The sequence below is a fragment of the Terrapene carolina genome, unplaced genomic scaffold (assembly GCF_002925995.2).
Source record: "Terrapene carolina triunguis isolate 2854851 unplaced genomic scaffold, T_m_triunguis-2.0 Scaffold68, whole genome shotgun sequence".
Classification (NCBI taxonomy): Eukaryota; Metazoa; Chordata; order Testudines; family Emydidae; genus Terrapene; species Terrapene triunguis.
The window spans coordinates 22802689-22827218 of record NW_020664419.1 but is presented as its reverse complement, the minus strand read 5'-3'; the positions used below and the strand labels follow the sequence as shown (position 1 = coordinate 22827218).

The window sequence follows — 24530 nt, the reverse complement described above, 5'->3', positions numbered from 1 at the left end:
CCCCCCCGGCCGCCCCTGGGGCGGCGAAAAAGCCAGAGCCGGCCCTGGTTCTAACGTGTTGTGCTCTAACTGTCCCATGTAGACCCTACTGGCATACTTTAAAAGGTGCCTGTGCACATAAACTAGGCACCTTTCAGAGTGCGCCAGCAGAGTCTACTTGGGGCAGTTAGAGTGCAACACGTTAGAGCATTTTACCAATCACATTCCTCTAATGCACTTTGCCAGCACCCATCCTGCAACAAGGGAGTTTTTTTAGACAAGAACTCAGGGTTTTTCAGCTTCACAAAGCAGGAAATCCCCTGCAGGAGAGCTAGAATTTTAAGGGCTTTTTCAGCAGTCTTTCTATCAACTGGTGTGTGTGTGTGTGTGTGTGTGTGTTAAATAAAATGAAGACACATTAAGATTCATGTTTTTGATCTGTGTCAGTACTTTGTAGCTAGTTTTGTCTTTACATCTGTGTATAGCTGTAGACAGCAAATAGGAATTATTAAAAGTCACCATTTGCCTATCTGGTGCAAATGCAATTACTGTAGTGTCCTCCTGTATTTTGTGGTACCACAATCACTACAGAGTGGCAAATACTCAGTTCCTAATGATTCTCACCATATCTGTTTTATATCCTAGAATGTACATGATTTTCATGTTAAATATGGAGAAGATTAGGTTTGACACTGGTGAATAAATCTATTATGACTTATGAGCAAAAGGATAAATATGTAGTATAAGATTTTTAAAAGTGCTGTGCATGGGCATAACTATACTCCGATTGAAGTCAATGGGAGTTTTACCATTGGCTTCAGTGAAAGCAAGAAAAGTCAGTGCTAAGCCCTTTTGAAAATCCCACCCTACACATTTATCCTATCGTTCCTAAGTATAAAAGTCATAATTCCCCTGGTAGAGTTTACATAGTAGCTACTATTGAATCATTTTCACTAACAGGAATTGTAATGATGGAAGTATATTAAATGTAGTTTTAAAATTTAATATTGAAGCCAGCACAAAAATGGTCGTTTCTCCCTGGTGTTTTATACAGGTAGCTCCATGTGAGAGGAGAATTTTTTAGCATATTCTGGGTGGAGCTCAGGCCATCTGTTATGAGATATGTGATGTCAAACAAAGACTCTGATCCCACTTTTGGAACACTTTCCTAATGTTGTATATCTCAAGAATAACTTGGTTTAGGTACACCAAAGTTGTTTCATACAACAGGCCTCAGGGGGAGCTAGTGCACAGGGAGGCTATGTAGGGAGGCTAACTGAACAGTTATTTACTTCAATGGAAAAAATAACTCCTGGGCAGTACATATAGTTCTGGCTCCTGCAGAGTTTATAAGCTCCAGAGGAGTCCCAGCCTCAATTTGCTACTATATATTTCAACTTTAGAAAATGACAATGCTGTTTTACGCCCACAGTTCAGAAAAAGCCTTGAAAGACTCATTGCAACCTTATGAAGCTGCTTATTTGTCAAAGTCATTATCTCGACTTTTTGACCCCATCAACCTTGTATTTCCCCCTGGGGGTCGGAATCCTCCTTCCACTGATGAACTTGACAGCATCATTAAAACTATAGCAAGGTAAGTGGTTATAATATATTGCAACATGTAATCTGCACCATGTCTTTTTATTTTCTATATTAAAATTTTGGAAATGAAGCTTCATTAACAGTAAATGTTTGATTCCCCTTTAATTATAGAAGTTATTAGCACTGAAATTAAATCAGGGTTCATCTGTTGAATTTTGTTGTGCAGGAGTAATTCTGAAATATTCATATGGGGTCTGCTCTCTGCAAGCATGCACATAAGTAATTTTATTCAAATGATTGTGCTTAAAATGCAGTAAAAAAGAGACATTTTAAATCTAGTGTAAATGTGTTACAACTAAATTATTCTGAATGTATCAAAGGGAAGATGATATTTGCTTGGCTATAAACTAAATCTCCGATTAAAACAATCTGTTGCATAAAGAATGAAATAACAAGAATAGTAGATGAAGAGGAATATCCTAGTTAGAAAAGGTAAACTGAAATGTTTAAATCACAAATGGAACATTTTCATTAATCCCTGATTTCAGTGTTTTAGTCTATTTAGCAAGGACTGGTCCAAACACTAGCATGAATAGGTAGCATTCTATGTAATTTACTGGATGTGTTAATATTGTGAAAAATGTTGAACTCTCACAGCTCTTGTTGATTTCAGTGGGAATTACAGATGCTCATCTCATTTTAGGGTTTGGACCAGTCATACTCAGACTTCAGTGATTCAGGAGCCAAATTAGCAATCAACATTACCCAAAAGAGCCACAGTAAACCACACAGTGTTTTAATATAATGTGCTGCAAAGAGCTACTTGCGGCTCCCAAGCCTCTGACTCAGTATCGCTGGTTTGGACTGTACTGCACATATTTATGGGCCCTGATGCCTCATCTTGCAGAGCAAGTAGGGGAACTTCACAAAGGGCAGGAAAACTGAGTTGTCTAGCTAGTGAAGTTTAGGGCCCTGTGAAGTTCTCTAAGGGTGAGGCTTCCCAATTCTGTGAATCCTCATATCTCCCTCAGTGATTGGAGGATTACCTCTGGCAGCATGACCCGTAGGAGGATAATGGTGCTTGGATAGCTATCTCTATTCTTACCCCCAAATTTCTGCAGAGCTCCTTGTAGATGGAGCCCTAGCAGATGGATGTCTGTGGGGTTCTGGGAACGTGAGGGAAATAGTGCTGAGGAGTTAGCACTCATCCTCCTGACAGGGATTCCCCAGGGAGTGATTTGGACCATAATTTCTTGTTGTTTTCTTCAGTTTGTTGCCTTCCATCTATTTTGGGGTCCCTTGTACTGCATATTGTGCTTACAATAAAGCCTATTAGTTGTGACAAACAAAGCACCTTGGAATCTCTGCATAGTTTACTCCCTAGCCTCATCGGTGAATGACTCTGTGCTTGCCTCTACCAAATTCTGCTTGCCAAGCAATGCATTGAAGTCAATACTTTGAACCCAAGGGGAATAATATCATTTTAGCATACACGCTGCAGTACCAAGTTTACTCACTGTGAGTTCTTTCTTAGCATCAGAATAGGAAGTGATACACTCAGCTCATAAAATTCCTGGATAGATTTGTTAAACAGTAAATTGAACCATTGCGCCTCATAGAATTTTGGTTGTATATACTATTCTCCTCCAAGTTGACATGCCATGTTACTAGTTATTAATAGTTAATTTGTTACAATCTGGACTATTTAGTTTTAATTAATATCTATCACCTTTGTTTCTAGCGAGCTAAATGTGGCTGCTGTGGACCCAAACCTCAGTTTAGCTGTTTCAAAAAATGTGGCAAAGACCATACAACTATATGGTGTAAAGTCTGAGCAGCTTGTAAGTCATTTTTCAATTTCTAAATAATGTTGTTTTTAAAGATATAATGTTTTCTTTTTGTCACAGATTTATTAAAATAACAGCACTGGAATCCTAGTACATAAAACTATTGAATACACTTTCCATTGTATTGAATGCATTTTGAGTTAAATTCTGCTCTTGGGTACACCCATGCAGACCCATTGACTGCAGTGGGATTTGTGTGTATGTAAGTCAAAGCAGAACTTGCCCTGTTGACTATAAACTGAAAGTTCAGGATTTTAGTTGTTTTGCAGTGGAATTAAAATAATTAAAATTTAGTGTAATAGCTACTAACACTTGATGGTCTGTCTGTTATATAATACCTCTTATTTGTTATATTCAAATCCTAGTACATGCAAATAAAGATTTCAGTTTGGGACCCTTATTTGGATCAAAATTCGGGCATATTTTTCACAAATGTGCATTTAAATGGTGCTCAGTTTTGGGCTCATTTACTGTCATGTCACACATTCCTGACCATTTGCCACGCACTGCTACCTAGCATGAAATTGAACAGAATAGTAGAGCAGCAAGAAACCAACATTTGGAAGTATAGTGATTGGAATTATAATAGGAACCATTTTGCTTTTTTAAATATATGTACAGGTTCCCCATGATTTCTGATGTCAGTGTTTTCATACTTTTGTTGCAAACATTAGTTTAAATTTTAAAAAACCTTCTTCCTGCAATAGGAAAACGTTTTATACACAATGTAAGTGTCTGTTTTGGTTATTTACATGTGTTAATGAGGTATTTTCTTAAACAGCTGTAGTTCTGAAGGCAGGATCAGATTTCATTGAAATTCAAGTACTGCACTATAATGTTCATTCAGTGATAGAAACTTGGTAGTGGATGCCTGCTGATACTGTTACACAGCAATTTACTATAAAATAGCTCTGCTATTGGGGTTCTGTTTACCTTCAGGCATGTACTGTACTTGAATGGGCTGTAAAAAATTGAAAAGCATTGGTAAATATTTTGGTTGCCAAGTGACCATTTCTACTGAATGCTTTACATCAGGGTTTCCCAAAATGTGGGCTGGGCAACCTCAAGGAGAGTGAAGAGGCATGGTAGGGGAGAGGTCCATAGCAGGTCATGCAGAAAATCTAACATTTTGAAAATAATTAATACACTTAAATGATTTTTTAAATTGATACACAACATAAAGCCCTGTAATGGGGCCTCCCTTTAAAGCCACTGTGTTCTGATTTTATAACTCCAGCTAGACTGTCAGTGCATATTAGTGCAAGAAGTAGGTTGCTATAGCCTCTGCAACTAAAACAGCAAACTTGTACCTATGTATGTGTGCCTGGATTTAACTGTTACAATACAGCACAAGCCATATTAACAATATCACTTACTGATATAGTTGGGGTTGGTCCTGATTTGAGCAGGGGATTGGACTAGATGACATCCTGAGTTCTCTTCCAACCCTGATATTCTATGATTCTATGTACAACACAAAATACCTATGCCCACATCACTGATCTGGACACCAGACATGTCAGCTGCAAACGGGCACTGTGCCTCCCCTGACAATATTTCACGCCGCCCAGTCTTCGTTGGAGCTCATTTCTGTCTGAGTTATTCAGAAAATGGATCATTTGTGCCTAGTAAAGCAGCATGTTGTTCCAAAGACAACTCAGAAGGGAAAAAAAGAAAATGCAAAAGCATGCTAATATGTGGCTTTGCATCAATTAGTTTGAAACCAGACTGTGTTCTGAAGTGCTAGGTGAGAGAGCATGAAGCCTTCAACTTTGTTGCTATATCTTGCAACCGAGCATTCATCATGGGAAGATAAATCCGAGGAGTTTTAGGGGAACAAACTGGAAACCTTGAAAAATCAAGAGATCTGATTTACTCAACCTGGCAGTGTGAGAGAATACTTATGTCCGTCGGGCCTATTTTCTAATATTTCTACAAACCATGCAATACTGTAAATTGTATGCTATACAACTACAGAAAAATCTTATTTTTGCCTACTCAATATTCATATTATCAAAACTTCTAGGACCTGAAGCAGCTACCAAATGGAAAATAGTGCCTCTGTCAAATAACACTGATTCACTTCATGCTAGAATTATGGCTGAGAATGTCTGAAAGCAACAGATTTCCAAACCCAAGAAAAGTGACTACTTAGCATTTCAACTTGATGAGTTATCTGAGGTGCTGCACAGCTTCTAGTGTGTGTGAAGTGTGTTTCTGATGGTTCTATTGAAAATTTGCTCTTTTGCAAAGGTGCATTAGAACTAGAGCTGTGTGAACGGTGGAAATTCTGTTTTATAAAAGATTTTGAAATATGGTTTCATTCCAAATTGAAACAAACCCCCAAAATGTCAACATTCTTCAAAAGAAAATTCAGGGAAAAAAATGTTTTGGATTGATCATAACATTTTGTTTCAATTTTGACTTGATTTTGTGTTGTTATAGATATGAGAGAAAGTAGGTGGCCAGAACTGAATATCATATGCCTGGTGAAGGTGTAATGTTTTTCTGTCCATGCTCTATACATTCTGATGTTTTGTTTGCTTTTTTTAACACAACTGCTGCTCACTGAGCAGAGTTTTTTAATTAAGCTGCTCTCTCACTAGCAAATGTGAAAAATCGGGATGGGGGTGGGGGTTAATAGGCACTTATATAAGACAAAGCCCTGAATATCCGGACTCTCTCTATAAAATTGGGACATCTGGTCACCCTGTCTCTCATTGATGCTCTGAGTTTGTACATTTAGTTTAGAAACCAGCAATGCATGTAGCTAATTCAGATTTTGGTGCATTTGTCAACACTGCATTTCATCTGCCGTTGTGTTGCCCATTCACCGTCTCTCTGAAGTTCCTAATCGTTCTTTTATTAGTAATAGCAGTGTCTAATTTTGATTACCTAAAAATTTTTGTCTGCTGATCACTCTTTTCCAGATCATTAATAAATATATGAAACAGTACCTAGCATGAATCTAGTATAGAACCTTTGCACTCCCAGTGTTACCCTTTTGCCATGTTGAAAATTGACCCTTTTAGTCTTACTCTTAGTTTTCTGTTTCATAGCCAATTTCTAATCCATGACACCAGATGGCTACTTAATTTCCTTAATAGCCTCTTGTGAAGGACTTTGGAAAAGACTTTTTGAAAGACTAAATAAGTTGTCAACTGGTTTGCCTTTATTAACTATTTCATTGGCCTGCTATTAGATTAAAAAGGCATGATTTTTTCTTTATAGAGGCCATGCTGGCTTCTCTTACTCTCTGTCACGGGGGTGTCCAACCTAAGGCCCGCGGGCTGTACACAGCCCACCAGAGCATTTCATAAGGCCTGTGACCTGCTTCAACACAGTATACTAACGGCCAGTTCATTAGTATTTTGTTGTCATGTTTATATCATTTTAGTTTACACACATGTGTAAACAGACAATATTGTACATAGAAACAACTTAGCTAAATGCATATGAAACAAGCTGAACTTAAAATATAAATCAATTCAGGTGACTTTAAATCTTATTAAAATATGTAGAATCTGTTTGGCCCACACAATGTTGTGCTTAGATTTATGTGGCCCTCCTGTGTAAAAAGGTGGGGCACCAGTGCTCTATCGGGTCCTTCGTGAAGCAATTAAAGGAGTGAACTTCACTAAATTCTTGACTCTTTGCATTGTTCTGTGTTGACATGGGTTTCCTTCACGAGCAATTCCTTGTGAGATGTCTCACATGAATTAAGAGCAGAAGTACAGATTAATTAATTGACTCTGAATTAAGAGCAGAAGTACAGATTTCCAGAGTGATCATCCATCTTCACTTGCTAATACCTTTGATAATTCATGTTGGGCGGCACACTTAGTCAGCCTGGCTGACATTATTGGGTACTAAAATGATCTGAACTCTTCTCTCCAGAGCTGGAAATAGGAATTTTCTGTCTGTGCACAATAGAGTAGGAAAGTTAATCAGAAAATCTGGTAGTTGTATTTCCTGAGCACAGAGAGGAAACTTTTAGTCATTTCCTGTTGTTTTAGACTTCAAGGAACTGAGGAGCTGGTTAGCAACCATCAGGGACTCATAAATCTGTATCACAGGGAATTTCAGAACCACCTATGGAATTACTTCTTGCAGACCCACAGAAGGGAAAGAGGTGACTCACCAACCTCTTCATAAGATGCTGTAGAGTTGGCAGCAATAACTGCACTTTTCTAAGACACAGTGACAGGCCTCTCCAGCGACATGTCCCTGCCATGACTTTCTCTAGCCAGGAACTTAACTTTTGGCTCTCTCTGAAGGAAGAGGAAAACCCAGCTTTAGGAGCAGAAGCCTTGAAAGTTCTCATCCCACTTTGTCCTTAAATCTCTGCAAGTAGGGTGACCAGACAGCAAATGTGAAAAATCTGGACAGGGGGTGGGGGGTAAAAGGAGTCTATATAAGGAAAAGATCCAAAAATCAGGACTGTCCCTATAAAATCGGGACATCTGGTCACCCTATCTGAAAGTCAGGTTTCTCTTTGCTGGTTGTGAAAAAATGAAAGTGTCACAATCACCTGTTGATTGAAAGTGAAGCAAAAGTGTATTTCCCCAGTTCGACCTCCCGGGGCACAATTTTCACCAACAAGTCGGCTTATCTACTGCACTGAATTTTGAATGTATTTAAAATGTTGCAATTCCTTTATAATTAAAGTTCCTTTTTGGTAACATAATTATGTGTTTTGGTTTGATTGCAGTTAGACATGTTTCTTGTGTTCATGGTTAGAACTAGAGGTCTTGGGGCGAGAGGGTAGTGAAACATTTGTCCCTGAAAAGGACAAAAGCTTTGTATGTTTGGGAAACCCTGGTCTAAATTCATACCGTTGTCAGTATACATGTTAGATAATGCAGAAAAGTAAATTCCAAGAGCCAAAGATTTTTATAGAAATTAGATTGAAAAGACCTGTTGGGTTATCTTGTCTATCCCCTTCCCCAGTGCAGGATTGTTGCCTAGAATATTTATAGATTTTTTCCACCCCATTCTTTCTTCATTTTGAGTGATGATTTCAGTTAGTTCACAGTGTGTGAGTGGTAATGTAAGTACTGTATGTTCTTTTACTTCGGTGCTATTTCTGTTCAGCTGTGCATGTGGGTGGATTAAAATACACTAACACACCCACCCATTGCACATAGATAAAATGTGTTATACTGTGAGCATAAAAATCCAGTTGCCTAGAGAAGATGTGGTTCTCATGCTTTTTGAACCCAGGGACCTCTTTCAATTCCCCCCTCCCCCCTAAAGTCACAATCAACCTGTCAGACACTGGTATTAATTTAAATCAGAATCCCACTGCTACCCCTTCTATCTTGCTGTCAATGCTATGGAGGCTCTGGCTTGCTGCCTTCCCCCTTCCCCCCTGCACAAGACTTAACTGTCAGGTACAAATTGGCCTGCTGTCTTTTGACCAATGAACAAACAAATAAAATAATATGCAGAGGCAGAGTTGTAAAAATCAACTCACCCACTTGATTTTCTTGGCAGGTGGAGAGAATTATGCTATCAACTTCTGCAGGATCTAATTTCTCTTATACATCTCACTTAAAGGATTGGCAAAATGTGTCTGTCTTGTCTATGGCAAGGCTGTGCAATAAAACTGTTCTGTGCTGTTGCTCTGATGTTAGTGCATGTCTTTTAACTCTGTTAGTTAGGAATCTGTGAAGCAATAAAACCTTGTGACTGCTTCACTTGCTTCAGGACTTCACTTGCTATCATAGCCAATGCCCAAATGTGGGACACAATGTGTGTCAAAGAAAGGCCCTGAATGAGGGGCACAAACAAATTATTCATGTGGGAAACCTAAAATGCTGCGGGATTCCATCCTTCAGTATAAAATTCTTTCTGTAACCTCAGTTTAGTAGTTCTTTATTTCTGGTGTAAATGGTAAATGTGAGGGAGATGCCAAGTTTCTGTGGAACATATATAATATTGGAACTAAAAGCAACATCACTCAAAATGAGGGATATTTCAGAGGTATGCTCCCTACATGTAACATTCCTTCTGTAGCCCATGTCAGCCATAAGTGACTGAGCCACAGTTTTCAACCAACGTATCTAACACCATTGCATAGTTGAGAGCCAGGAAAGAGCACAGGTTATACACTCTGGGGAGTTGATGAGTACTTGGCAACTCAAAATCTTGTTGGATTGATAGCATGGGTACCTTGAATAGTAAGTCTGTTACATTGGTTTCCTTAGTCCAACACATTTTTATGCCAATACGGTTGACGTAGCATTGGATGCTAGTGCACCCTAATGCCTCCTTTAATTTAATGTCCTATTTTTAGTGAGTTTAATATCCAGATGGACAGATATTCCTCAGCTATCTGTCTATCATTTAAGGTATTTTTAGAGTGCCCATCACTGTAGTATCTCACCACCAAATACATTTTTTAAAATTAACAAGAATATATAATTCAAAGTCAATTTCACTATTGCCGTTCTTGAATGAAGTCTTCATTTACCCACAGAACAGGTATGGCTCAGTGTATTTTCCTCCCATTGCACTTCAATATTGCTCCAGAGAGACCAGCTCTTGGAGTGAGGAGTATATCTTGTCTCAAAGTCATTCTGTCACTGGTCTCCTTACTGAGGCTGCCAATAAGATTGCCAGTTTGAGAAACACATTGTGGTGGTTTTACTAAGTGGATTCAAATGTGGTCTTTAATATTGTTGCAACTGATTAAGCCCTTGCTGCTAGTAACAGCGATTTGTTTTCAATTTCCCATTTTTAACAGGTATGCAGCATTAACACCTTGTTCTTAAATGACTTTGACCTACCGGCCAGCATTCAGAACCGGTCGTAACAAATTATTTTCTTCCTTTAAGCTTGAGGAGGATATGGACATTTTTATACATCTCCAGAAAATATCGTCTCATCTTTTAAATGTACTGCAAAAAAGCTGATCTTGTCTCAAAGTATGGTCAAAAAACCAGAAAGTAATTACTGAGCATCAATGTAGAAGCCACCTTCCTGCATATCCACCCATCCATCGTCAGAAACTTTTGTGATAATTAGCATCTTATTTTTCATCTCAGTCTTGAGTATTTTTTCAGTTTACCTTGAGTCAAATAGTTGGTAGTCACAAGGTGTGACGTATGCCTCTGGTTAATGTAGTTTAGAAAGTTCTGATTCTTTGGTAATTATGGCTTCATTTATCTTCCAGGGAGGGTGAGAGCCAATAAAATGGCTTCTGTTATTCCTTTTTGTTTAAATTTTTTAAACATAATCTAGAATGATCACTGCTTTTACTTATTGTGTAAATATAATTTCATAGAAGAGATTGAGGGAAGAAAATGCTAAAAAGCCAATGTGGAATGCAAAAATAACAATTACTTCAGCTTAAACTCTGAACCGAGAAAGCAACACCATCTTTAAATGGAATTTCACAGTGTCATTTGTGTAGGAAAAAGTGTGTGACATGTTGAATCAAGGGAATGAAGAGGTAAATATGTGCAGTGGATTATTTTGTTCACAGCCCAGAATGCAAGAAGTATTCATACAGAATCTACAATGATGAAAGAACCGTGACTGACCCAGAGTTTGTAATGGAAGATTGTGGCTCAGCCACTAAGATTATTAAGGAGAGCAAAAATGTAAAAGGAAAGTGTGATTTTAAAAAGAAAACGTTGAGAATAAAAAACACCCTGGTGCAAGTGATTGACTTTCAGACTATTCAGTTATGTAGTTTCTTAGAAAACAGGGTATTTGTAAATTTATGGAAATAAGAGCTTTTTTGAACCCTTAACTCTGAATTCAGTCAGGATTTTGTTGTTTAGGAAGATATAGGGCAGAAAGTGTCTAGCTTAATAGATACTTCCTGTTACTTCCCCCTTTTCTGTCAAACAGTTTGAGAGAGAAAAAAAAAACTAACAAGACTAGTGAAACTGAAAAATGTTGTTGTAGGGGGACCACAATTCCGTTTTCTCCTCTGGGAAATGAAAAAAAGTCTAAGGCCTTGTCCACACTAGCAAGGGTTTACCAGTATAGCTATGCCAGCAAATACCTCTAGTGGAGATGCAGCTTGTATTGGCAAAAGAGTTCTTGCTCATTCAGCCCATCAGCTTCACAGCCTCTTCATTGGGGTTTTAGAGACACTGCACCTATGGATCTCAGAACACATCCTTGGCCTATCAACAAACCTCTTATATGCATTGGGGTGTTTGGGGGACAGCCTAGAGTACCCTTTCATAGGTGGCAGAGGGTTCAGAGGCCTCCTTGTGCCAGATGACCAGTCCACACCAGTCTCATTCAACACAAGTCTAAAGAAAAGCAAAGGGTTTGGTAAGGCCCTCTATACCCTGGGTTATTGACATCTTGATGCAGTTACAGAGGTTACTAGAACATCAACTTTGCATAAACATTGCATCTGTGTTTTTAAAAATGGTCTCTGATTTTGCACCTGGAATTTTACATTAACAAACATTTGTGGGAACAAATTTGCGAGTGCTAATGATGTAATGGACACATAACTATCCAATTGTTCCTTTTGTGCCCGTTTCCAGTTGTGAAACTATAGGTGGAGGTCCCTTTAAAATTTTGAACTATTGGATGTATTTCAGTTCACTTACTGTTTTATGATGATTTTATCTTTTACATATTTGCGTGTACTGTGCTGATTTCCTGACTTCCTAGAATACAGATGTGGCTTGAAATAGGCCTATAATAATTACCTGTAAGTACCCCTAGGGTAGTCTGTAAGATTTCAGTGTATGTGCATAGGTTGTTCTATTAAGACATGGGCCATTTTTTTGGATCTGGAATGTTTTTCTGTTGATTCAGGTGGGAGCAGATAAGTTTGATCCTGTATAAAAAGTGCTGTTGTTTCCTAGGTGTCATCAGAATGTGATGATACTTGCAAGGCTTATTCATTACTTCTTCATACTTCAGTTGAGGTGTGGAGCATTTACAGAATCCATGTTTGTGCTGATAGCCAGTTTAAGCTATCAGTACTTATTCATAAGTTTAAGTAAAGGTACATTTAGGCAATGCAATAATGATATAAGGTAATATCTTTCTGCACAAAAAGTGAAGATCCATGGTGTCAGAAAAATTATTGGTTTTAGAATGGTCCTTTTGCTGGAGCAAATTTATGAGCCCATCAAAGACTTTATTTGTAATGGAAATATTGCTAGACCCTTAACATAATGACATAAGATAAATTTCTGGTTGTCACTTTTATTATGTGGTCTTATGAAAGTTAAATCATGTCTTGTATTGTGTGGTATTGAATTGAATGGAATCGTGCTTTTTCAGTTAAAGGATGACATCTTATTCAGGACATCTTCCAACAATGAGATTTGTCTGACAGTTCCAGGCAAATGTATCGAGTCCTCTTGTCTCACTGTCGAATATTGTGAACTGTTGGAATGTAGAATTAAATTTAATGAGCTTGCAAACAGTCAAAAACAATAATAAAAGTGACATTTATGGGGAGGCTTCAACTGGTCAATGATTGTGCCACAAGCCAACGGTACCATGAGGCACTATTCTCCCCTCACCCCCGACTTTTGTCTGAGATATAATTTTTTTAGAGTCCATAATGTCTATTATAAGTATTGGAAGACATGACTGTCATTGAAAAACATGCATCTATGCTATTTAAATGGTAAAACACACAAACATGAACTCAATATTTGTCACATTAAAAGGATTAAATAATGCAGGCTCAAATATCATGCGCAGGCAAGCTATTTGACACTAAAAATAATGTCATAAAGATTAGCTTTTGCTATTTTGCTAAATTAATAAAGATAGCAATGGGCCTAAATTGGAAGTAATCAGAGGTCCATTAGGAAAGAGTAATTAGTCATACTGGGTAACATTTTCAAAAGTGTCTATGTGATAAGTGATTTCAGAGCCCAAGGTTTTGTGGTCCTAAGTAACTTTAGGTGCTTTTGAAAACTTTACTCACATCTTGTATGTTTTCATTTGAATTTGCAATGATTTAGAAAGAGAGATTAGGAGATAAATATTCATATATTTCCTTCATGTTTTCCTTTGCTATCTGGATCGTGATTCACTTAACAAATGTGGAATATTTTTTGAGGCTCTTGGCTAAAATACAGAAAATGTTTAACTAGGCATTAAACATCTTGGAGTACTATGTACTGTATTTTATCTTGCTGGTAGAGTGGACTAAAAATTGTACTTTAAATCTAGCATGTCATTTTGCTAACAGGTAGAAAAACAGCATGATTACACAGTGCTTGTAGCTTTTCATATTATGTGGTTTGATTGGTTTCATGTCAAGTTAAACTCTATGATTCACACTGAATTTAAATAAGTACATTTGATTAAATGTATATCACTTTATTTCAGAGGCTTTGGAGTTTTCATTATTTTGGAATAGCTCTCACCAGATAGCAAGTTAGAGCTTAAAACTGTAAAGCTTATTTGCTTATTCAGTTTAAAAATGGTAATTGAAGTACTATAAATTGAATTAATGCATGGACTGAATCAGTAGTCATTTAAAAAGACAGATGGTAATTAAATAAATTGCTTATGCTTTGTATGTGTTGGTGGAATTCACCCCACTCTGGTGGTCCTGCTCAAAGGCTCTCTGTGTCTTGTAGCCCTCGGTGGGATGGATTGAGCAGCTATGTAGAGGGTCTCTGCACTTCCTCTGCCTTGTGGAGTTTGGTTCTAAATAGTCCAGTGTGTAGGAAACCAGTAGAAGCAGGCTGGAGGAAATTCACCTGTGGGAATAGTGTATCACAACAGGACTCATCCTTCGGTGATTAATTTGGCAGGTATGAAGAATTCATTAGATGGCTTTAGTCAAAAGTATCAGGATCAACACAAATTGTCTCTGAAGTCCTCCCTAGCTTTCTCTGTTTTTGTTCAATGGGGCAAACCTCAGACTGGCAAAACACCAAATGCAAGAGCCAAGATTTTCAATTGTGACTAGTGAATTTGAGTGCCTCAGTTTTTGGGTGCCTGTTTTTTTCAAGATATCTTAAAGGTGCTGACTTTCAGAGAGTGGGTGCCAAACATCTTATGAAAATCAGGGTCTCTTCAATGTGTCTCACCATTTGGGCACCCAAAACCACTAGATACTACTGAATATCTTGTCCAAAAAGTTTTCTTCCAGGGCAAGCAAACAACTGGAGTTAGAGAGGAATGTTTTCTTTTTCCATTAGAGGAAGGCTGCTATCTGCCTTCCTTTCATTTCCTCCAGTCCTAAAGATGTTAAGATAAATTGAGAAAAAGCTCAGGTGATTTTAAATGGTCCAGTGTGACTCTTGCCAGTGCGGTATTCAGATCCATTAGCCATGTACACGAAATCAATTTTCTTCCATTATTTTCAGATCTCTCATCTCAAAAGGAGGGCCAGATTCCCTATCAGTATCTTGAAGTTTCTGAGGGCTTGGCTACACTTGCAGATGTAGAGCGCTTTGAGTTAAACCAGCCTTCAGAGAGCGCAGTAGGGAAAGCACTGCAGTCTGTCCACACTGACAGCTGCAAGTGCACTGGCGTGGCCACATTTGTGGCATTGGGAGCGGTGCATTATGGGCAGCTATCCCAGCGTTCAAGTGGCTGCAACATGCTTTTCAAATGTGGAGGGTGGGGTGGAGTGTGACAGGAAGTGTGTTGTGTGTATGTGGGGGGAGAGAGAGTGGGTTTTTGGGGTGCTGAGAGTGTGTCTGCATGCTGTCTTGTAATTTCAGACCGCCCCCCCCCCCCCCCCCCCCCTTTCCCACACTGACAGCAAGCAACATTCCTAAGTAATGTTTGCTTTGTCTCGGAGCAGATAAGTATGCCGGCTGTCAGAAACGGAGCTTTGAAAGGGCATATCCACATTCCTACAGCCAAGTTCAAAACAATTACAAGAGTGGCCACTTGATATAAGGGCATTATGGGACGTTTCCAGAGGTCAATCAGAGCACAGTAATGCAACACCTCGTTCACACTGATGCTGGGGCATCTCAGCCAAGACGCATCAGACGTTATTCCTCTTGCCAAGGTGGAGTACCAGGAGCGCTCTAGCCACGGAGTCAGAGCGCTCTACGTGCCTTGCCAGTGTGGACGGGGAGTGAGTTAGAGCGCACTGGGCGGCTTTAGTGTGCTCTAACTTGCAAGTGTAGCCAAGCCCTGAGTCAGTAGAAAATAAATGTTTTCATTTTTTTCTGAAAGAGTAAAAACATTTCTTAGGATTCTCTTGTAGAAGGTCTGGATTCCCTATGTGGTGAAGTAGAAACTTCTTATACTGTGGTTTTTACATTGTTAGGAGAAACCTGAGATTTGTTCTGTTCTCCATATCTTAGAATATCGGTGGTTTCTGAAAGATTCAGGGTTATCTTTGTCATCGATATATTCATATAGCAGCTATTGTTATTTATGGATTTGAGGCTGTTGGATCCCTTCTCACTCTTTCATTATGAGCTCTTTAAAAAAATTTTTAGATCTCTAAAACTTATTCTCACCTGTCTGGGACCTCATAAACCCTTGGCACTTGAATTTAACTTTTACCTTTTAAAACTCTGGGAGATTACCTACTCTTTTTGCTAATGGCTCTTTTTGTGGCCAGAACATCAGCTGGGAGAAAGTGTGTGTTGCAGATGCTTATGGCCAGTTCTATTTATACTGTATTCAACAAAGTTAATATAGTTTAAAACCTCACATAAAATTTTTGCTTTCAGTGGCAGCAGATTTTCTTATAAATAGGTAAACTGATGCCAATAAATGCTTTATTCTTGCCAGAGAAATTACACAGGGTGAAATTACACAGATCAGATGATAAAAGGACATCTTTTGCAATCACTAAACCTAATTGTAAATCTTCCCAATTATTTATAGTTTATGGGGAGAAATTGAAGGACCTAGCCCTGTTGAATCAGAAGCTTTCTAAATGGATTATGTGTTTTATAATAACTTGTTATGATCAAGCAGAAGTCCAAGTACTGGATGGATTAAGTTCATTCTATAAGAGCATGACCATCAGGAATGTGTCTATTCTTGAAAAATATCAGAACAATTGGAGTTCAAGTCATGCTTTCACAAAATATTATGCTCTTGATCCTAGAGCTAGATCAGATGCTCTGCTGGGAGGGCACTGCTCCAGTCTTAGTTTGATTAAGCTCTCTTCAGCACTCCTCCTAGATTATGATGCTACTAGTTAGTCCTTTAAAAGAGGGGATTTGCAGAGGTAGTTTATGATGGAGAAAGAAAGTAAATGGAGTTCTGTAAAAATACCGTCTGTGGAAGATACTTGCTTCAAGATCTTAGCTCTTTAATATGAGACTGACTGTGCCTCCTTGCTCAGGTTTTTTGACCCTTGAGGGCAGTGGTAGCAAGACAGAATGCAAGCTAGCCCCTCCTCCCGACTCACTGTCAAACATGGTAGGGGCTATTATTCACTTGAAATTCAAGTTAAACAAAGTCCTAAACTCTTGAAAAGTTTTATCAGAAGGCTGACTTTTCCTACAGAAAAAGTCCAAATTAGTTAACATTTAGTATAGTCCCAGACAGAGAACTCAAGACTCCACCCACGTAGTAAACTAAATTCTTTTTTCATTACTACCTGTTAAAAGCAAGAAATTAATTTAAAAAAATCCCATAGGACAACATAATGCAATTCTGTAAATTCCTGCATTGCACTACAGAACCTACCAAAATGCAGATTCACATTTCATTCAATTTGCAGCATTTCATTCATTATCAGTTACAGAAACCAAGGCTCAAATTAGGCAAAATTTTCTTATTACATTATTCAAGTACACCATTAAAATGTAAAAAGTTATTTATCAGTTATTCTGTCTTTTCTCACACAGGTTGCAGGGTCTTTCAGATTACAACTTTGTGTTTTTATGTATTTAAAGAATTCTTGGCTGGATACTAAGAAGGAAAGTCTTAGATGTTACTCCAACTAGGTTTTTAGTACTTAATGATTGTGGGGTCATACTTATCTTCTGTCCAAGGTAGTCTCAGGAATAAGGTAAGGCAGCTAGCTGGAGATGTAGGGCTGGATCCTCTGCTTATGTTCGGTTTGACTTGGTTCATGTCCCCAGCCTGGTCCCAAGTACTGGTGCATGGCTTTCCCTGTCTGTATGTAGACATGGGCTCCACACAGGAACTGGTAGATCCCCTCAGATGTCTTAAAGTACAGAGTGCCTTTCTCTGAGTTCTTTAGTGAATGGCAGATTTACCCAGTACTGAGTTGTCAGCCCTCAACTTCTGCTGAATAAAGTCTGAGAAAAAACTTTTCACTTCCAGCCTAGCTTTCTCTCTGAATGTTTTTGTGACTACATATTGGCTAGCACAGTTGTTGGACTCTCACCTGTTAATTTCAATCTCACACTCATTCACATTTTGTTTCCCTTCTGTTTCTTCTAGGAATCTTTAATTGTCTCTTTCAAGAAGCCTTCTGCCCCACCTGTATGGGCACTAGCTCTTCTTTTCCCCAAACCGTTATGTTATTCAGAACAGATTTGGGTCATATGACAAGACTCTCACTTTTTAAGTTAGGAACATTCTGATTAGTATACTCCTTATTTTTTGCAAGACAAGATCAGACTCTGTTAAAAGCAGCTCAGGCCATCCCAAGATTGTACTAATTTCAGCTAGCACAGCTAAAATCATTTCACCAGTTTTAACATTCTTTCACTAGTGTTGTTCATAGGGGCATACTACATCACAAACTATGAGCATAAATGCTGCTTTCTAAATGTTCTAGCAAGTTCTTTCTTGACCATGATGGCAAAGGTGCTCCTCTTGTTGGTCATTGCCCATTGTTCTGCATCTCAGCACTGCTTCTCATGTTTCCTTTAGGTTCCCTTTTAAACCTTACCCTCCAGTTATGTCCCACGTGGCTGTACCATATATTCTAGCTATTGTCTTAGGCACTTCCGACTTTTTGGTATCTCCTTTGTTTTGGCAACTGCTTTTTCTCAGAGCTCTGATGCCTGCTTCAACACAAATCATTTCAGGTAGCCAAAAAGACGGGAAGGCTCTAGCGCACCCTAGAACTTAGCGAGTGGAATCAAGATCTGATCAAAGATGAGTTCCATATGGTTGCCCTGATGGAGGCATCATGTCTGTCCTAGAGGAAGGCAACAGGCAAAACGCTTTGGACCTTGCAGACACTTGCCTGGAAAATAGCCTCGTGTATATAGCCTCGTGTATCTAAGATGTGTTGAAGAGGAACAGCACTACCAAAGTCTTCTCTTGCTCTTTGGTCTAGCATCTGCTCCACGTATTTTCATGACATGCTTAGGGTAATAATAATAGCCTACCTGCATAGCATGGTAGTGCATGTGTTTCTCTAGATAAATAAAGTGGCTGATCGAGGACATCATCCCAGAGGGTTTCAGAAAATCAGTCTGTGTGATCACAAGCATGTTGGAGTCCTGTTAAATGACCCAAAGTCCCAACTTACCTGGCAACAAATGGAGTATGTAGAAGCCCCACTAGACACAGATCAACCCTCAAAGCCTTCCTGCCTCAGGACAGGATCCTAGAAATCACCAGTGTGTCAGCAAGGATAGACAAGAGACAGCAGCTGACAGTTCATACCAAGCTACAAATGTTGGGGCTTATGTCCAATGGATCTTAGTTGTCTCGAAGCATGTCTCCCTAAAGGCAGCCTCAGTGAACCCAGTACAGCTGGGTTTCAAATGTTATTCACTGTGGTAAAGATTTACCAGCTCCGTGCTTCAAACTGATAGTAGTTTACAATCTACAAGGGCTCAGCAAATCCTTCTATTGAAATCAAGTTGATTTGAAAGAACTAAAAAAATGAATAATTTTAGAAAAATATTGTTTTAAAGCATTTTTTGTTGATGTCTGTCGAGTTTTGCACAACAGTTGCTGAGTGCATGAGTTGCATATTCCTGCAGAAAGGTTATTTTTCCTGTATCAGTTCCCTGAAGTTAGGTTCTTTCATCAAGAGCTGAGGAGCCATTGCCATGTGGTTTCAAAATGTCTAAAAGCCAAACTGCATCAGGTAGAGAGAATTTTCTCTATCTGTGTGGGTCCAATTTTAAAGTTACTTCAAAAGATTCAGCTGATCCTCCAGCAAGCACAGCTGGACGGGACAAGTCTAATAACAACTGACTAAAAAAATGCATTCACCGGAAAGTTTGTTATTCTTCCCAGATTAGCTGCATTTCCTGCCTTGATGATGATTGAGCACTAAATGGCTGGTAAAAGTCTAAACCATAACCTCAGCACACTGATTTACCACTTTAACTCAACACAAGTCTGTTTTGTTATTAATCTGTGAAAATGTTGTTGTCAGAGCAAAATTCTTAAAATCAGTCAGGTCTCTTGAAGTTGAAATATCAGGGAGTGAGATGGAAGTGAAGCCAGATTACATGGTTGCTCTCATCAGGAAAGAAAAGAACTGCCGACATATGAGGCACCAAGTTTACTTCTGCTAGTCTGAGGATAGTTTTTGGAGGCCAGACTATTTCTGAGGCATTAGGAGAAGGTACATTTTTTTTCTTTGAAAAGATGTGAGAAACCTCAGTTGAGATGGACTCTTAATTCTGGAGAATTTGGATTGAACTGATTTTGTTGCAAGAAATGTGGTGGATAGGGAAGTTGTAATGCTATATCACTACATACTTGCATATGAATGAAAAGTTGCCTAAAAATAATATTTGTAGGATGTTAGTTAAATACTGGCTAATTTAGTCATACCATGTGTCATCGTGTAGGTCACCTCCCTCATGCCCCCTTGTGCCCTGCCTCAATCTCTCCTTCAAAAGACTTAAATTCCACCCAAACTCTTTGCATATTTAGCAACTTAGAACCCTTGGGCTAGATTTATTAGTATCACAAAATATTCAAAATTAAAGTTCTCAAATCCCCATTTAGTCCATACCCCCAGACTTCCTGCTGGGGGTCTTCCAGGCCTTCTCTGACTAGAGCTGTTTCTCTGAAAACTCCAAGTTCCCTACTAGAGACTACTTACTCCCATCAGCCATTGACTCTGCTTGTTCTTCTTCGGGTGCTTGCTCATGTCCATTCTATTGTAGGTGTGTGTGCTCTCCACGTGCACCGGTGCCAGAAGTTTTCCCCTCAATGGTATCCATAGGGGACTGGCTCTGGCGCCCTCTTGAGTGGCGTGTGTATGCCGTGGTATAAGGGGTGGTACTGGCTTCCCCCCACCCTCAGTTCCTTCTTACCGCCAGTGATGGTACTGGAATGTTTTCTTGCTTCTGGAAGCTACTTCTCCTACAGTGCCACAGTGGTGGTTTGATTGTATATAGTTGTTTTAAGTAGTTTAGGTAATAGTTCCCTTAGTGTTAGTAGAAAATAGTTAGATAGTCCCATATGGGACTTAGCCTTGGGATGGGGCATGCCCCGGTCCACAGGCTTCAAACCTTGTGACTGCTGCAAAAAGTCCATGCCAGTCAGCGACCCCCATAGAAGCTGTTTGAAATGCTTGGGGGAAGCCCACGTGAACGACAAGTGTCACATTTGTAAAAGCTTCAGGCCACGTACCAAGAAGGAGCGGGACATTCGTTTCCAAGCGCTCCTTATGGAGTCAGCCCTTGCACAGGCCTTGGAGCTGAGGAGATCATACTCTGCGCCAAGCACCACGGCCTCGGTGCGGAGTGCGCCGCCAGCACTGACATCCAACCAATGCTGACGCTCATCCCTGGTACCGGCTAAGAAGCAGAGAAAGGGCCAGTAGGGGATGTTCTCCTGGAACCCGTAAAGCGAAGGAGAGAGCCGGAGGAGAATAAAGTCCCGCAAGGGGCAGCTCGTCGCCTCCGGTTGGTGGCCAGGCTCCAATGGCAGATGAGCTGTCGAGCTCGGCTCAAGACCTGCCCGCCACCCCGGGTAGTGGCAGAGACACTCAGCACCTGGCGGTGCCGTCTACACCAGACGCCTTTCAGGCTGCTATGGACAGATTGTCCCTTCCGGAGCCGCTCTCACCCCAGCCTCGGAGGTGCCCTGTTAGAGGGGTAAGCCTGCCATGGGCCCCTTCCGACGTTCTCTATCAGTGTGGCACCACTCCCCGCTCTGGGGAGTGCCCCAACAGCGCTTGCCCAAGCAGCGCCACTAACCCCCGGATGCCGGTTCGCTTACCTGCCAGAGTTCCCAGCGTCGGTCCCCTGACTCTAGGCAGCGCTCTTCGGGCTCAGGGCATTGAATGCCGGTGGTTGGGTGCAGACCTGCGGAGGCACGCCGGTCCCCAGAGCCGTGGTGCCGGGAGTGTCCAAGCCGGTCCCCCAGTTCAAGGCGCCATTCCGGAGGATCCAAACGTCGGTCCCCGGAGCCCCGTCACTGGCCGTCAGAGAGCCGTTACGGATCGCCGTGAATGCATCAGTGGTCTCCAAGACGTTGATCCTCTCGCTCCCGCTCCAGGTCTACGGAGTGGCAACGCTCTCTAAGCACGAAGCGTAGATCACCGGGATACCATCGAAGATCTGCTGAGTGCCACCACAGGTCACAGGAGCCGCAGCACCGAGAGCCATTGGCCCCAGTGCACGAGGAAGTTGCAAAAATTACTAAGGCCCTGTGGCAGACACCCTCCTCCCTGCCCCCAATCACCAAATGGACAGAAAGAAAATACACCTCTACCTCGATATAACGCTGTCCTCGGGAGCCAACAAATCTTACCGTGTTATAGGTGAAACCGCGTTATATCGAACTTGCTTTGATCCACCGGAGTGCACAGCTCCGCCCCCCTGGAGCACTGCTTTACCACATTATATCCAAATTCGTGTTATATCGGGATAGAGGTATACTTTGTTCCTGCTAAAGGATATGAGGATTTGTATACCCACCCGGCCCCAAGCTTGCTAGTGGTATCCGTGGCCAGTGAGCGCGATAGGCAGGGTCAACCGGGTTCGACGCCAAAAAATAAGGAGGCTCGATCTATTTGGTCGAAAAGTTTATTCTATTTCAAGCCTCCAACTGAGGGTGGCCAACCATCAAGGCCTGCTCGGCTGCTATGACTTCAATATATGGCAGTTGATGGCTAAGTTTGCGGACTCGCTGCAGGAGGAGCCCAGGAAAGAATTCCTGGCTATCCTCGACAAGGGCATGGCGGTGGCCAGAGCAGCCCTCCGGGCAGCCTCGGCTGCTGCGGACTCTGCGGCCTGGACCATGACTTCGGCCATTTCGATGAGGCATGCGTCCTGGCTCCAGTCGTCGGGTCTCTCAATGGAGGTCCAACAATCCATCCAGGACCTCCCATTCGATAGCCTGGCCCTGTTTTCAGAACAAACAGATGCTAAATTACATGGCCTGAAAGATTCTAGGGCCACCTTGTGCTCCCTGGGCCTCTACATGCCAGGCCCGGTGAGGAAGAGTTTAAGCCGCAACAGCCCCATAGATTTGGGAGCCAGCCCTGTTCAGAGCCCTGTCCTCAGCCCAGTGGCAAGGGGTTATACCCTCCAGTTCATTTCTATACCCCCCTTCTATCCCTCTTCCTCATCCCTCTTCAGAGACCCTTCTCATAAGTATCTGCCACATTCAGGAGGCGCAAAACCTCCTATGGGTGGGAGCGGTGGAGGAAGTCCCCGAGCACCAAAGGGGAAAAGGGTTTTACTTCCACTACTTTTTTATCCCAAAGGCCAAAGGGGGCCTGCACCCCATTCTAGACCTGCAGACCCTCAACAAATATCTCAAGAAGTTGAAGTTCCAGATGGTCTCTCTGGCCTCCATCATTCTGTTCCCGGATCCCGGAGACTGGTACGCTGCATACTTCCACACTTCGATGTTCCCCGGCCACAGGAGGTTCCTGCGCTTCCTGGTTGGGTCAGTGCAGTGCTTCCCTTTGGCTTAGCCTCGGCGCCAAGGGTGTTCACAAAGTGCATGTCAGTAGTAGTGGCCTACCTCAGATGTCAAGGTATTCAGATCTTCCCGTACCTCGACGATTGGCTCATAAAGGGCTGATTGGAAGGACAGGTTCAGCACAGCATCGAGATGTTACGAGCCACCTGCCAAGCACTGGGCCTGTTGATAAACGAACAAAAATCAACATTGGTTCCAGTTCAAAGGCTAGAATTTATTGGAGCGGTCCTAGACTCGACCCACGCCAGAACCTTTCTGCCGGAGGCAAGGTTCAGGGCAATGTCAGAGCTCATTGCAAGTGTCACTGCCCACCCACTCACCACTGCCTGGGTTTGCTTCAGACCTCTAGGGCACATGGCTGCCTGCACATATGTCATTCGACATGCGAGGCTCGGGCTTTGCCCTCTTCAGTTATGGCTGGTGTTTGTTTACTCCCCGGCCAGACATCACCTGAACAAGATCCTTACGATACCGCCATGGATACTTACTGCCCTGCAATGTTGGTCTGACCCGGTGATGGTACTGGAAGGTGTGCAGTTCGCAAGCCCGCGGCCCATGGTCTCACTAATATCGGATGCGTCTGACCTCGGGTGGGGGGTGCATCTGGGCACACTGTGCACGCAGGGCCTATGGTCCAGGGAAGAGCTTGCGCGTCATATAAACGTCAGGGAGTTGAGGGCCATTCGGCTGGCTTGCACGGTGTTCCTTCCCCACCTCTCTGGTCGGGTGGTGCAGGTGCTGATGGACAACATGGCCTCCATTTTCTATGGCAACGGACAGGGAGGAGCCAGGTCATCGGTCCTGTGCCAGGAGGCCCTCTGTCTGTGGGACTTCTGCATATAGCATGCGATCCACCCGGAAGCCTCGCACCCTCCCGGCATGAGGAACACGCTGGCAGATCACCTCAGCAGGTCCTTCTTCTCTCACCATGAATGGTCTTTTCATTTGGAGGTTGTCAGGATGCTCTTCCTGAGGGGGGGACTCCCCGAGTGGACCTGTTCACCACCAGACAGAATGGGAAGTGTCATGTGTTCTGCTCCCTGCAAGGCCTTGGCAGAGGCTTACTTTCCGATGTCTTTGTCCTGTCCTGGTCAGGGAACCTGCTTTACGCCTTCCCACCTATTCCGCTAATCAGCAAGGTCCTCTTGAAGATCATGAAGAACAAGGCCTGGGTCATCATGATTGCCCCAGCTTGGCCACACCAGCAGTGGTTCGGCATGCTCATGGACCTGTCCGTAGCGTCCCCGCAGACACTTCCCATCCGCCCAGACCTGCTGTTGCAGGACCATGGTCAGCTACTGCACCCAAACCTCGCGTCACTCCACCTCAAGGCTTGGATGCTGCATGGCTGAACCCGGAGGAGTTGGCCTGCTCTTGTCAGGTGCAACAGGTTCTCCT

At 41.7% G+C, this 24530-nt stretch overlaps 1 protein-coding gene across 1 annotated transcript in view; it reads left to right on the top strand.

Moving 5' to 3' along the window:
• COG5 (component of oligomeric golgi complex 5) overlaps nt 1-24530 on the top strand; it is a 330757-nt gene that overhangs the window by 258360 nt on the left and 47867 nt on the right. The window contains exons 13-14 of the mRNA XM_026648688.2: nt 1412-1573; nt 3263-3362. Of these exons, the coding sequence (XP_026504473.1) occupies nt 1412-1573; nt 3263-3362 (262 nt within the window). The remainder of the gene's footprint in view (nt 1-1411; nt 1574-3262; nt 3363-24530) is intronic.